The sequence below is a fragment of the Eucyclogobius newberryi genome, unplaced genomic scaffold, assembly GCF_026437365.1.
Source record: "Eucyclogobius newberryi isolate DKJ021-1_F unplaced genomic scaffold, fEucNew1.0.hap1 SCAF_19, whole genome shotgun sequence".
Classification (NCBI taxonomy): Eukaryota; Metazoa; Chordata; class Actinopteri; order Gobiiformes; family Gobiidae; genus Eucyclogobius; species Eucyclogobius newberryi.
In genome coordinates, this window is record NW_027315823.1 from 26,590,206 (window position 1) to 26,605,308 (window position 15,103).

The window sequence follows — 15,103 nt, forward strand, 5'->3', positions numbered from 1 at the left end:
GGTGATCCACAACTGTGGGACTGGGGGAGTTTCAGACATGTGTGATTATTTGATTGGGTCTTTGTAATCGAGAGCTCTTTGTGTAAGAACATGGTTTAAAGCAGAGTTCACACATTGGACGGAGAAAAATATCTTTCAAAAAAAAAAAAAAAAACCATTACCACCATACCATCATGTGGTAAATCACACTGATTAAACGGGTGTATTATTTATGTTCAGGACATTAATATTAAAAGCCATTTCTATATTTTTATTTAGACAAAATTAAATTATAAAATCTAACATGACAGTCCTGTTTCCCCCCACAAACTGCTAGTGGTGGGCAATAGTGACAAAAATCAATATCTCAATAGTTTTGGAAGTTTCCCAATAACAATAATCACACAATATTATGTCATTCCAACTGAAATGTGTCAAAACATGTCTTTAAATGTATCCTTTTGAAGACGAATGTGATGTGTAAAAGGAATCATAAGAGAGCAACTTATCCTGTACAAATTAATTGACATATCTTTTAATCATATATTTTTGTAGCATTTTCTTTCCTACAAGGGTATGCAATATTCAAATTTTCTCTAAAAACAACTTTCACAATATTATTTAAATATCAGTATCTTGTCCTCCTCTTCTATTAATTGCTATGTACTTGCTGTTTTTCTTCATGTGTGATTCATATAGTGACTAAAGACTGTATCACATTATGCTGACATTAATGGAGCAAATCATATCAATCCTGACTGTATTGTGTGTCTGCAGATCTGAAACGAGTTGTATAAGATCCCGGGCTGGGGACGTGGAGCCTCCTCCGTCTCTCCTTTAAAGGTAACGCAGCGTGTGATGGAGGAGGGGCTCTTCCTGTAACTGTCGCCTTTTATTACATCAAGACAGAAATGTGGTCGTGGGCTCTTACATCATCAAGACGAGACGAGGGCGTTGCATCGAGCGAGGAGAGCGGCGGGGGGGCGGCAGGGGGAGGCGGGGGGGAGGCGGGAGGGGCCGAAAAGCGCTGGACGTGGAGTGGAGTGTTTTGGCAGCTTATTGAAATTTCCCTGTGGTCAGCGCTAGTGAGCAAATCCAGCAGTGCACTTAAGAAGATATCCCCTTTGCGGAGGCCAAGAAATACATTATGGCAGAGAAGGACAAAAGGCATTAGAGCGATTGTGTTCAGGAGGCTGGGCTTCGGCTGCCGCATGTGGAGAAGGGTCGAAACGCTGCGTGAAATGTAAATAACAGCCAAGTACGACGACTACAGGCTCTCAAACTATATAGAAAGTCATCATAAAGACTAAAACTATGACTAAAAGTATGTATTTTAGTTGACTACGATCAGTGTTTGCAGCCCAATCAAATTATGCAACAATGAAAGCAGATAAATTCATGCAGCTGTGAAACATTCCAGGCAACGCAATAGCATCTCCATGGAGACAAGAAGGTGAGGACACTCCGAAAAGTAACGTTGTGCACCTTTAAATCTGAGGGGACAAAATCCAGCAGTTTATTATCCCTTTTTGAGACATTTTAGTTTTAACATCTGGATTTTTTTTGCTATGTTATACAATAAAAACATGTTTTTAAGGTTCATTTTTGCTGCATCGTCACTTTCTACATACATACAGTTTGGGATTGCATTGATAAGTGCACTAATGAAGCGGTATTTGTGCAGTAGACTCACACACACAGGTGGAGGGGTCTGTGCGAGTGCGAGATAAAGCCAGACCCAGCGTGGTCTAAGCGGCTTGACAGATGTGCTGCTGACCACACGGCAAACAGACACGCGCTGAAGGGCAAAGATGACAAACTACAGGGAAACACAGGTTTATCTACATCAGGGGTCTCAAAGTGTGGGGCGGGCATCACTGTGTAGACACAAAACGGTCCCTGCTAGGGGACGCTGACCTGGTTTATTAGCCTACTTCACTACTACTGTTGTTGGCTGTTCCTAATTTAACCTAAAGTCGACTTCATCATCGTTTTGTCCAGGATTACTGCATTTTTGGCCCAGTTTTGTCCTATTCTCCTTCGACCCTGGGTTACACGGCTTAAATCTAAATCAGTTTTAGTGTTATTGTCAGTGTACAAGACTCACAAACTTGCTTCAGAGATTGGTGCAACATAAAGCAAATTCATAATAATAATATGATGATGAAATAACCAACAAGGCATGTATAAAAAATATAATAATAAAAATAAGAAATTGAGATGTTTGCCCTGGTGTTTATGCTTGCTAAATAATAAATACTATTCTTACTGTGAACAGGCCCCCCTCTCCACAGCTCTGACCTGTAACTTGGCCCTGTGGCATCGCTTGCTTGTCTCCATGGAGATAGATAGGTTTAATAGCACACTGCGGAACATTCCAGGCAAAGCAATAACATTTGGAGATAAGCGTGTGGTGAACCTTCCATCACAAAGGTTTCATAATGAACTTTTAATTATTTGGGGCTGGTTTGCCTTCATGTTAATCTGGTAATAATGTTTGGGGGGTTTTAATTCTTGGTTTTGGAAAACACGCATTACATACTTTTTTGACAAAGTAACACAAAATCGCAAACTAAAATTATAAATATTATTTTGGAAAAGACAAAAGAAAATACTGTCTTTTCCTCCCATGGATCAATCTGAATTTTCCATTTTGTTCTTTCTCTATAAAAACAAAACGAAAACAGCTTTCAGTATTGATTTGGTGAGCACAAACAAGGCCGACGTTTAATTAAAATCACTTCAAGAAAATGGCACAATATTTCTTCCTCCAAATTCCAAACTTTGCTCCAAAACACACGCCTTTTACAGAGAGATGATTCTGCTGCGGAGCTCTCCATTGAAAAGTCCAAATCTGAATCTTGATCTCGGTTAGAATCTGATCCATTGCACCGCCCTATAATTATTATTTCATTTTTTTATTTTTTATTTTTTTGTCCTCTATTCCTTATTAAGACTATGAGAGGTTCTGTCTGTATGAGTTTTGTTTATAAGAGTTTTTATATAAGTTATCTCTTCTACTTCTGTATCTACTTGCGTTGCAACACCAAAATTTCCCCATTGTGTGGACAAATAAAGGCTATCTTATCTTATCTTATCTTATCTTAAAGGTAACGCTTAACTCTTTATAACCCAAGTCAAGTGAATCTAGCTTAAAAGAGCAAAGTTTCATAACCACTTGATACATTTCTTGATTAGACCGTCACGCCCCGCTTAAGTGACCCCCTTTTGTTTTATTCTGCTTTACTTCTGTGCATTGGGCTCTCAGGTTTCCGCGGTAATACGGTAAAGACGGCGGCGGGAGAGCAGAGCGTGGCGGGAGCAGAGTCTGAGTGCAAGTGGAGTAAAGGCTTTCGGAGCAGTCATGTGCAATGGGCTGAAATATTAATGCTGATCAGATTTCCACTCCAACACATTTGTGGACGACCAGCAGCATTGCGTTGGTCACTGCTGCCACTTAGTTAGAGCGCCGAGAACATGCACCGGCAACTTTAAGAGTAAATAAAAGCAGAGTGGGTTCTCGCTACGGTAACGAAGACTAAAACGCCGTGACAACTGGGCTTTACATTTTCTGTCATATTGAAAACGGTGGTAGAAATATAGCACCTGTCGAAGGCGGCGGGGGGAAAACAGTTGTCAATGACATTAAATATCAGTGAGTGCTCATAATGCCATCGTTAATAGTTATTTGTGGTGCATAGTGGTAATCAGTTTACAGATTCAGGTCAGATTTGTGCAAATATTATGTGCATCCTATTGATTTATTTATGGAACTGTGACCGTAACATTTCTTGTAGACACACTGCTCAAATAATATGAAATAAACAATAAATAAAAACACAAGTACAAGCTAAATAAATTATAAACATACACACTTAGTCCTGTCTATCCTTTTGTATGACTTTGATTTACTGTAAAGCTCTTTGTTCTGTAAAGCTTTTTAAGTTAGATATTTCTTTCTTTCTTTGTATCACTTTATTTGATCACATTGTGTGTTTTATTTGTTGTGTTTTTGTATGTATGTATACAGTGCTCTGTTGTGTAATGTTGTGAAAATGATGTGATAAAAATAATAAAACAACTGTGAAAATCATTAAAAAGATTATTGTTGTCGTCCTGAAGGTTTTACTTATGAATATTGAGGGGAACACTTAAAACAGACGACTTCACAACTGGACTGAATAAACTGAACAGGACCAAACTATGCCACTTCAGGACTAAACCAGGTTTAGAACAGGACCAAACTATGCCACTTCAGGACTAAACCAGGTCTAGAACAGGACCAAACTATGCCACTTCAGGACTAAACCAGGTTTAGAACAGGACCAAACTATGCCACTTCAGGACTAAACCAGGTCTAGAACAGGACCAAACTATGCCACTTCAGGACTAAACCAGGTCTAGAACAGGACCAAACTAGGCTACATCGGAACTAAACCAGGTCTAGAACAGGACCAAACTAGGCTACATCAGGACCAAACCAGGTTCAAACCAGGATCAAACCAGGACAATGTGAAATGAAAGTATATCCATTAGACAGACGTCGTTACAGAAGTATTTGAAAGGATGCTGATCTAGATTTGTGAAATGGGAAGGCAGTTTGTACATCTGTCACGGCGGACAAAACAAAATATAGGCTTGGTGTCTCGGAGTGAAGTCTTTCTGTAAGTGCTCTTCCGGGGAGCCAAGTTATTTACCACAAACAAGCACACAGTGTATAAGTCTCAGGATTGTAAACTGCAAAAGCGAGTCTGTCAGAAGTCAATTACAGTTTACGTTTGTGGTACAACACTGGGACAAGCAGACAAAGCCACAAAATGTCACGACAATAAAGTACAATTACATTTTAGTTTTACTGCCGTCAAGAGTTGTCATGAAAGCGATTGGTCAAATTTGGAGTAAGGGTGAGCGATACTGACCAAAATTAACTTCTCCCTCGATTCCCAAAAACGATATTCGGACGATATGACGTGAAATATGCTAAAATGAGTCTTTAAACGAATCAGACAAACGTGAACGTGCAGAAATATCACCTTAGACCCTGATTTGAAAGTTGTCAACATCACTTTTGTCATTTTAATGTTACATTTTTAACTTAAAAGGAGCACTACGTAACTTTTCTGGTGGAGGGTCTGCCAGCTTCTCGTCTCCATGGAGATAAGTTAAGTATAATGCCATACTGTGGTATATTCGAGGCAGGCGGGTGGCGGACCCTCCAGAAAAGCACGTTGAGTCTTTTCATGTGAGACAAAGTGAAAAAAATGTTGAACCGTTTAACATTTTTGGTGGTGGAGAATAAAGTATGCATGAAAAGGGCCGGGACACAGGAGGAGGCAGTGTCGTTACCAGTCGGCATCGCCCTGGGACGATTTCTATCAGACGCACGTAAAAAGAGAGGCATCCACTTAGAAAATAGCTTTTGTTGACACGCTGGGCCATTTAGCACACGCGGGGACAACTCCAGTTTGGGCGTGATAAATGTCCCTGTGGCTGTCTCTGCCAACAGGACAAATACAAAGACATACACCACAGACAGACGGGACAGGGGCAAGGACAGGGATGGGGCAGGGGTGGTACAGCAACAGGGACGGGACAGGGACGAGACAGGGACGGTATAGGGACAGGACAGGCACGGGACAGTGAGATGGGAGAGGGGGATGGGACAGGGGTGGTACAGCAACAGGGACGAGACAGGGACAGCATAGGGACAGGACAGGGATGGGGCAGCAACAGGGACGGGACAGGGACGAGACAGGGATGGCACAGGGATGGGACAGCAACAGGGACGGGACACGGATGAGACAGGCACGGGACAGGACAGCGACAGGGACAGACAAGGTTGTGAGGGTTGTTTGGACCATATCAAGCAAATAATTTACAGAATACAGACGGGACAGGGGCAAGGACAGGGATGGGACAGGGGTGGTACAGCAACAGGGACGAGACAGGGACGATATAGGGACAGGACAGGGACAGGACAGCAACAGGGAGGGTAGAGGCACAGGACAGGGACGGGACAGGGATGGGGCAGCAACAGGGACGGGGCAGGGATGAGACAGGCATGGGACAGGACAGCGACAGGGACATACAAGGTTGTGAGGGTTGTTTGGACCATATCAAGCAAATAATTTACAGAATACAAAAAGAGATGATTATGTTGTACACTCTAAAATAAGAGCTTAATGTGATATTTCTGCAATTTTGTGATAAATTTTACAGACATACAAACATTTCTGTTTTTGTCCATATCTCAAAACCTAGATATACTTAGAAAGAATCACCAAGAAAATGTGATGTATAAATAGTATTCAAGTAGCCATATTATAAACCAGATATTATTCAAGAGCTGGTTTCAAACAGATTTATCAGAAGGTGATTTAAGGACCTGAAAAGCGAGACGAAACATGTGGTGCCGCTAAATAATATCAAATTGTGTCAATCACGTCATGACTGTACCAGCTGGTGGGCCATGTGACACCGCTTTAAATAAAGAACGAGACATGTAACAGGTTTTTACATTTTGGGTTTAGTTAATCAACAAAAAGAGGGCTCAAAACGAGAAATTGTCAATATGAAACAACAGCAAGACAACACAAAATAAATACTGTATATAGTGTACTTAATAGATAAGAGATTTACAAAAAGTGTGTTCATACAGAAAGAGATATTGGGCAAAACTTATCGCAATTTATCGCATTGGTTTTTACTGAAATTAATGTAAAGTACTGTCAGTTCTTTGGACCAAACCAGTTGTTTCATATATAAAAAGGGCACGAATGGTACGATCCTAAATAAACATTGCTGCCATTCTAAGCTCGCTTGTGTACTCAGGACAGTCCCAACAGACACACATTAGTGAGTTGGCTATAATAATAACAAAAGAACACAAAACGAAAGACATAACACAACATAAAATGCAGTCATAAATGCTGTCAATTAAACGCAGAATAATACGTGTGAATAAATATTGTATTATTGCAGAATTTCAGCCACTAGAAACTGAACAAGCTAAATTTAAGACAAAAGAAAATCTACAAAGGCCCCCGTGTTATTCTTAGACAATTACCTTAGTTCTGACACGATACATAACTTATGGTATTGTGCCTGTAAAGCTAACGTCTTTTGCCAGTTTTGCCATTATTCATGCTCTAAAGTGCACCGTCATGCAGCCTTACATTGTGTAACCTTCCCTTGTGAAATGATGATGATAAATAATGGAGGCGAATGTGGCGGGTCACATGATCGCCCAGACTCACCGATCTCATCTGCTGCGTGCCGGTGACGTGCTGCAGGACCTTATCCAGCTCCTTCTCGATGCGCCCGGCCCAGTGCATCATCCTGAGGAACAACAACAACAGCACGTTTCACTTTTCTGTTACATCTTATAGCGAGTCTAATTAAAGACTTCTGCCCGAGTTACCGATGTCCTTTTCATTACCTGCGCTGTGTGTCGTCTCTAGTGGGGCAGCCAAATAATCGTGACACACTGAAATAATCGTTGAACTCAATTTTCAGTGCCATAACATTCTTTTTTGTTGGATGTCCCGTCTTCATTTAAATTGTACTTGATTTGTTTTTCTTTTTTCTTGTGTCACTTGTTTTTGTTTTATGTTTTTTGTTTTACCGTATTTTCCGGACTATAAGTCGCACCAGCCAAAAAATGCATAATAGAGAAAAAAAAACAAGTTGCACTGGAGTATGAAATGCGGTTGCAAGTGTGAAAATAACAAATAATATAAGTCGCTCCAGTAGTATAAATATAAGTATAAGTCGCAGCCTGGCCAAAACTATGAAAAAAGGGGTGACTTATAGTCCAGAAAATATGGTACTTAATGAAAAAAATAAGAAATAATAATAATAAAAATAATTAATAATTTTTTCTTTTTATTATTATTATTTCTTATTTTTTTCATTATTGTTGACTATTTTAATATTTGTTAATACATAGAGTGTAACACATGCCACTTGTAAATAAAACATATTTTAGCTGTAGATGGTGTAATTTAAAGACTTGAAGGTTCTGGGTTTGACTCCCAGGAAGGGTCTTTCTGTGCAGAGTTTGCATGTTACTCCTTGTGTCTGTGTGGGTTTTCTCAAGGCTTCAGTTTCTCCCCATCAACCCAAAATATGCACAATAAATCCTCCAGGTACGTTAGTCCTGACCAAGCCTAGCACAGGTTCTGGACATAGTTCCCGAGCACTGGTCCCCAACAGCACTGAAGGATGGGTCAAATGCAGAGGACTCATCGTTTCTCTACGGGAACATGTTTACCTTAACCTGAAGCGATAATAATCTTTAGGTGCTGTCCTGATTCCAATCCCAACAACACAAAACACACGCTAATCCAGAAAAATATACTGGATCGGGCATTGGTTCCATAATATCAGTTATCATGGATATCTTCAATTGGATGTAATAAAGACAATTTACCTGCTGATGTTGGGCAGAATGCTACATTTTAACTTTTATTCATACAAGGCTGTTCGGTAGTTACTTGCAAGATAAATCATGCAATTTTCAGCCTCTACACCGATAGCCAATAGCGGTCAACAGCCGCTATTGGGCCAATACTTGACGGTGATTTGAAAATCCAGGTCAGCGTGTCCTTGAAAAAAACTTGGAGATTAAAACAGCTTTCAAGCCCGTATTCGTCATCGCAGCTCCTTCTAACGTCCCATCCACTTAACAATATGAAGTCTATATCTGTGATGACTGGACCGGAGTGGCGTGAACAAGCGTATCCTCCGCGTTGGCTGGGATCTCCACCTGGGCCGTAAAAACCAGCGAGGCAGAAGTGCACCCTAAGCGAGCGCCAACCCCTGTAAGAACGAGCCAACTTTGGTATTAACAGATCAAACCGCCCCAAAGTAGTTCTCGCAGACAGCAACAAACGACTTAATGCAATGGATCGTAATGTTTTTACCGCAACTTTCTCAGAGACTGATTGGCCGGCATTGTCATAAAGGGAGGAGCTTGATAATAAGGAAGCGCTGGGTGATATCGCACTCGAAATCTCATCTCTGCGACAAACTGCTTTTTTCCTTATATCGACGCTGTGATTTAGTCTGTGCTCACTCGCAGCGCTCTCATCCACCAGATCCTCCTACTGGTCAGCTCCTGTCATGGTCTGAGTGAGTGACAGGTGAATTCAGCCAATCGAAGTGAAGCGTGAACTCTCCAAAAGACGCAGATAGTTGAAGTGGGGCTTGGCGATATGACACAAAAAAATAATGCACGTGTTTTTCCTTTCAATTTTCCTGAACATAAACAATACAGTTTTAATTATTGTCAAAAAAAACGAAACATTTTTTACTGACGGAGAATTTGCTGTTGAACTCTCAATTAAAAAGATACTGATGACTAGAAAAGACTGAATCTAAATCTTGATTCTATTTACATTATTACATAGAAGTAAGTTGTAGTTACTCTTAAAGACACTTGTGATAATAATTTTTCGGTATATCGCCCCCAAACAGTATATTAAAGGCTTTATGGACAAAATCATGGCTAAACAAGGACCAAATCAGCATTGAAACTGTCATAAACTAGAAATGCACACATTAAAACCAACCAAATCTGGGACAAAACCGGCTTTAAAAAACGTAATAAAAACCATGAGCTGAACCCAGTCAAAACCGGGTCCACCAGAAAAGGCCCACATACCCCACTGCTTGTACTTGCACCAAGGTTTGAGAAACATACCCACCAGAGAGACAGAGATCACACTAAACCGGATTGCAAAGGGCTTTAATGTGCGAGTGCTGGTGCGCAATTTTGGGGGAAAAAAATATCTAATGCGATTAGATTTGTGATAAAAGTTTAGGATTCTGCCCAGCGTGCACATAAAGAACTCCAGGAGCATTAATGTTTAAGAAAAGACTGAAATATGAGCTGATAAACAAGAATCCTCTGTTTATAGAAGACTTTTTGATTAAAAGACAGGATATTTTGTTCTTTTCAGAGGATATACTATAGCAAGGGACGCAACAAAAGACGCATTTGTGAGGATTAAATTCTTATTGTGTTGAAGTGTCAAACCAGATTCAATCCAGGAGTAAACGTGCTGCCTTTGTAACACTAACCGTGTTTTAACGCACGTTTTAATTGTGATCATCATGCGTTTGTTGTGGCGCATTGTGAAGTGAATCTGTGCCAACCTTTCTAACTGACAGATATCTAATCACAGGCATCAACAGCACGCCAGCAGCCCGAGCCGTCTTTTAATATGACGACAAAGACAAATGCCATCTTTAAATGTCAGATTTGCTCCGAAGACTAGAAAGATTTATTATTAAATTGTACAAATCTGCCGAAAGGAGAGGCAAGGAAGACGATAATCACGTGGAGGAGAGGCAGAGGCAACACGAGGAATAAACAGCGTTGGGTTATGGGAATGAGATAAGGCGAAAGGCAAGTCGGACGAGGGCCTCAAATGTTACCAAAGGAGAAGACTGCGAAAAGGTCACCGAGATATTATTATATAAAACAAGTTTACAACCAGAGCCGCCATGTTAGGGGCAAGCTAAAATGTCAAATGTTCAAATATTGATTGAAATGATTAAAGATATTGTGCAATATAATTATTAGCATGTATTAGACAGCATAAAACACCAACTTATATGTCTTGTTACTATGATATTGTGATCTATTAATAGCAAGCTACAAATCAATGGAGAGATAATGCAAAACGATTGAGAATCCATTATTGAGAACACATTCAAACCGTTTGCAGTCAAATGAATTACCGACTCACATTTTAATCTATATATCTAATAAAAGGTATAGGCTCTACATTCGTTTGTTTGATGTCGACTTACATACTGAGCTTATAATATTACAGTAAGTGATGAGAGACGAGTATGCAGTTTATGCAAGGGTTAAAGTCAAATTAAAAGTGTAAAGAATGACCAGATGTTTGTATGTTTGTAATGCAAGGTCGGAGACTCAGGGTGTGTTCACACTTGTCGTTATTTGGTCCTAAATTGAGCCCATTTTAGTCCTGGTGTGGACTTGGTTTGGTCCTGTTCTAGTCCAGGTTTGGTTGAGGCATTTGTCCCAATTTTGATGTGGTGAATGCACAACTCAGCGGTTACTATAAGAGAGCAGAGCAATATCCAATTCGTTTTATCATTTTATCACAACATTACAGGTTAAACGCACTTGAAAGACCAATGCAGTTAGTTATAGGCCATTAAAGACGAATTATTTTACAGTTTTCTGCCATTAATTACATTGTCAGGACAGGAGGCGATCTCAACGCTCCACTGCGTCTCAAAACTGCTCCTCGTTGGACTAATAATAAAATCAATGGCAGAGTGCGAGGTTAATGAGGCTGGTGAACAGGCAGTTGTTTTTTGAAAGTCACCTTCAGCATCTGGACCCTCTCACATGAAGCCCCCGCGGTCACTCAGAGACGGACCCTCTCCACTCAACCAAACCGAAGCGCGCGCTCCTCTGGGGGACATTTCAGCGCGCGCTCGTCTTCACACATAAAAACTATAAGCTCCACTGCTGCATCAACACCCAAAGAATTCTTCCCATGTATATATGTATTTATATATGTATTTATTTTGTTAATGTTGTGAACTAGTGAAAGTTTATTGATCTAAAAGGTTTAACAGGTGTGTGCCAAAAACGACGCACTATACTTTGGTGCCGTGCGCATTCGGACAGACCTATTTTTCTTTCATTTAGGCTACAAACAACGCTTCCTTTATCATAACCCATATCAATACAGAAGACAACCCCTCTTAGAGCTTAGTGTCAAATCAATATGTATAGTTCCTTATTATAAAAAAGACAAAAAAAGAAAAGGCAGTGAATCTCAAAAAAACAGTGGGACAAACTATGTTGACACTGCGCGCAAAAACACACACAGCGTCATAGTAAAGCGCGCTCTCCGTCCGCCACGGTGGGACAGTGCGGTCTCTAAACGGAGGCAGCAAAGCGACACGTCCCTAATTGTCGCTTCATTTGGCCCCTGGGTTCTCTGCACACAGCGCCCCGGAGGGTCCGGGCTGTTCCACCGGCGGCACCTGTGCGCCATAAACACGCCGTTCCACTGTCATCTTCACCGAGATGAAGACGGAACCATTAAACGGGTCGACACGCAGACAAGGGCAACGTGCGCGTTTCGTCGGGACAAGGAGCCCATCGCGCGGCGAGGCTCCGCGGGGCCACCTGTCCTAGATCCCGGGCTCCCCCCCCCCCCCCCCTCATCACAGCAGCGCGTGCGTAGGGTGTACTTACGTGTAGTGCTGGGGGAAGAGGTGGGTCCCGGTGGTCGGCGTAGAGACGTATAGGACAAGTACAGTTTGGAGAGTAAAGAGGCAGAAGATACCACACGACTGAGCGCAGATCGCCATTTTCCATTAAATATGCAAGAAACTGGGATAAACAAGAGGAGGACCGGAAGGACAGACTCTCGCGCAGCTGAGCTAAGAATAACCGTGCTCCGTGGAAAGTGTGTGCAGCCTGAAGAAGAAGGTAGCCGCTGGACACTTCACCCCGAGACAGGCTCACGGTTTGAGGGCGAAGGCGCGGGAGAACTGCCCCGGGACGCTGCTCTGTCTGGACACGTAAATGCGCACTCGTTGTCCTCCGTCCTTCTCCGCCGAAGCGCACATTTGCCCCTTTTTCTCCCACTCTCTCCTCAATGTAAGAACCATATATAATAAAGCTCGACCAGGGGAGGGCAACCACTTCCAGCTGTGGCTTTCAAAGTAAAACTCGTGTCGTTTTGTCAACGAGCCAAGTCTCTCAAAAAAACAATCTAGTCTAAATTCATAAAAGCCATGCGTAAAAATAAGAACATTTTTTTCCGAACAAGTCAAACATTTTGGCGTTACACGTTTTCATAAAAGGTTATTTGACTATTTCAGACTCTCCTTTTATCTTGGCAGCCCCGGATGATCCACTTCCTGTATTTATCCCGTCTCTCTATGGCAACAGACGAAGCTGTGAGCGCCAGTGGTCCATCACACGGTTACTCTGGTGCGACGGACGGGGGCGCGCAGCGGGCCGACGCCTCCTTCTGAGGCCCTCAACTCATGATGCAGATTGAGCAGAAGCACTGTTGTAAGCCATAATATGCAGAGGCTAAATGAGAGTCACTTCTATTCTGTTCTTTGATGATCCTTTTATTAAAGGTTGAATGGACGATTTTTTTGGCCCAGATCTGAGTCTTATTTCCTCGTGGCGTGGACTGCCGATTAGTCCTGCTAAGTATCAATCATAAAACGCACCTACCGCTCACCTGCAGCCGCGTGTGGCTCGTCCCCATGAGAGCAGCACTTTCCGCATGTCTAAGCGCACTGATCTATCATAATATAGTTCCCTCAGTGTCCGGGACAAAATGAAGACGGAGAAAGACAGTTTGAGCTGACTCAGAAGAGACGGAAATCTACGGGAGACGAGCGATGTGATGCGCTCCGTTGCGCTAATAAACAAACGCACGTGTGTGTTGTATCAGTCCGCACTTCCGCCTGAGTTCTCAAATTGCCGAAAAATCGTCCATTGCGCCTTTATATTACTTTAACATAATATTACTAAAGTGGAAATAAAAAGTAGAGGCCCAGATAATGACGCCCAATAAAGAGTTGGGGAAACTACACTGCCTGTCCAAAAGAAAAGTTGCAAAATAAGCAAATACAGTAAGTTCTCTAAACCACCATGTGGAAAGACAAATCCCTTGGTCATGGAAAAGATGTCAGTGTGTTTGAGAAGGGTCAAATCATTGGCATCAAGCAGAGAAAACATCTAAGGAGAAGCAGAAACTAATCTGCTACAGGGAGAGGATGTAAAATGTATTTAACAAAACATTAAATAATGCAAATGGTGGTATTTCCATCTTATATCTGAAGGTACTGTAAAGTGAAGAGTTCAAAGCATTTAAAGTTGTACCTGTACATTTTTGTCACTATAAAATTACTCACAGTGGGAAGAGGAACCAAGGAACCAAAACATTTACTACAGAAGTACAGAGAGTACAGAAAACTACTCTAAAAAGTAAAATTCCTTCAAAAAGTTACTAAAGGAAATGTAACTGAGTAAAGGCAACCCACCTCTGAACACCTATGCCTCGCCTGTGGTTCCCATGGGTCACAACATAATTGCCACGTCAGTCTCTGCAGGTGCCATGACCAAAGACAAATCTGCCTATTGACCTCTCATTACATGTTTTTTAATGTTATAGTCATTTGGTGCTGTTAACCAAACACTAAAATCTACACATATTCCTACTACATCACATTCTCCACAGCAGCCCAGACTGACTCGTGCATCATCCAGCGAGAGAGGAAGGTGCTCGCACACACCGCCCCAGCAGGAGACGGAGGCAAAGCTTTCGCCCTGTTTGCTGACGAGGAGGGTGGCGGTGTTTTGGAGGAAAAGGACACGCCGCGGGGCAAAAGCCTCCACAGGAGCCTGGGAACCACCTGATGGAGTTGATGAGAAAACCTCCACGGCGTGGTCTGCTTATGTACATAGTCATCATGCATCACTCCCCAGGACAAATATGCCCAGTTCATAACGTAGGAAATGACAAAACAACACAGCTTCCCCCACAGCGACACATTTTTGAGACGTATCGACTGACTCTGAGACAAATGTGAGCCACAGAAACAGGAGACAGGCCTCCGGTGATTTATTTTGGTTTATGCGGCAAAAACAACACTCTAATTGATGGCTATTTATATCTAATAATTTACTGTCCCTCCCGACGCGTCAGGAAGCTCGCATTGACAAAAAGGTACAGTAGTTGAACCTTTCTGTTGACTCACATCCAGCCGCGGCTTTCTTGTGTATGTAGTTCTTTGGTACTTAGTGGAACTTTTGGTAAGACTTTGAAATAATTGTACTTATTCCTGCCTTAGTAAAAAATACTGAATTCATGCTGAACAAATAGTTTAGTATAAATGATTCAGGCTTAGTAATTAACTAATACTCTCCTAAACTTTATTAAGTAGTTACTAAGCCTGACTCATGCTCAATAAACTATTATGTTCATTATGAATTAAGTCTTTGTTCATGCTTTGTGAAGGCAAATTAAGGTGTAATTACTATAAAGTGGTCCTGAACTTTTTAGTGTCATTTGGAAGTTCATGGGCAGATTTATTTACTTTA

General features: G+C 41.6%; 1 protein-coding gene across 1 annotated transcript in view; it reads right to left on the bottom strand.

The window, feature by feature from the left end:
- The window catches only part of cacna2d2a (calcium channel, voltage-dependent, alpha 2/delta subunit 2a), a 202,192-nt gene extending 189,527 nt beyond the window's left edge, over positions 1-12,665 (bottom strand). The window contains exons 1-2 of the mRNA XM_072452528.1: positions 12,230-12,665; positions 7,236-7,317 (exon numbers count right to left, since the gene is read on the bottom strand). Of these exons, the coding sequence (XP_072308629.1) occupies positions 7,236-7,317; positions 12,230-12,345 (198 nt within the window). The 5' untranslated portion in view covers positions 12,346-12,665. The remainder of the gene's footprint in view (positions 1-7,235; positions 7,318-12,229) is intronic.
- Between the last annotated feature and the right edge of the window lie 2,438 nt (positions 12,666-15,103).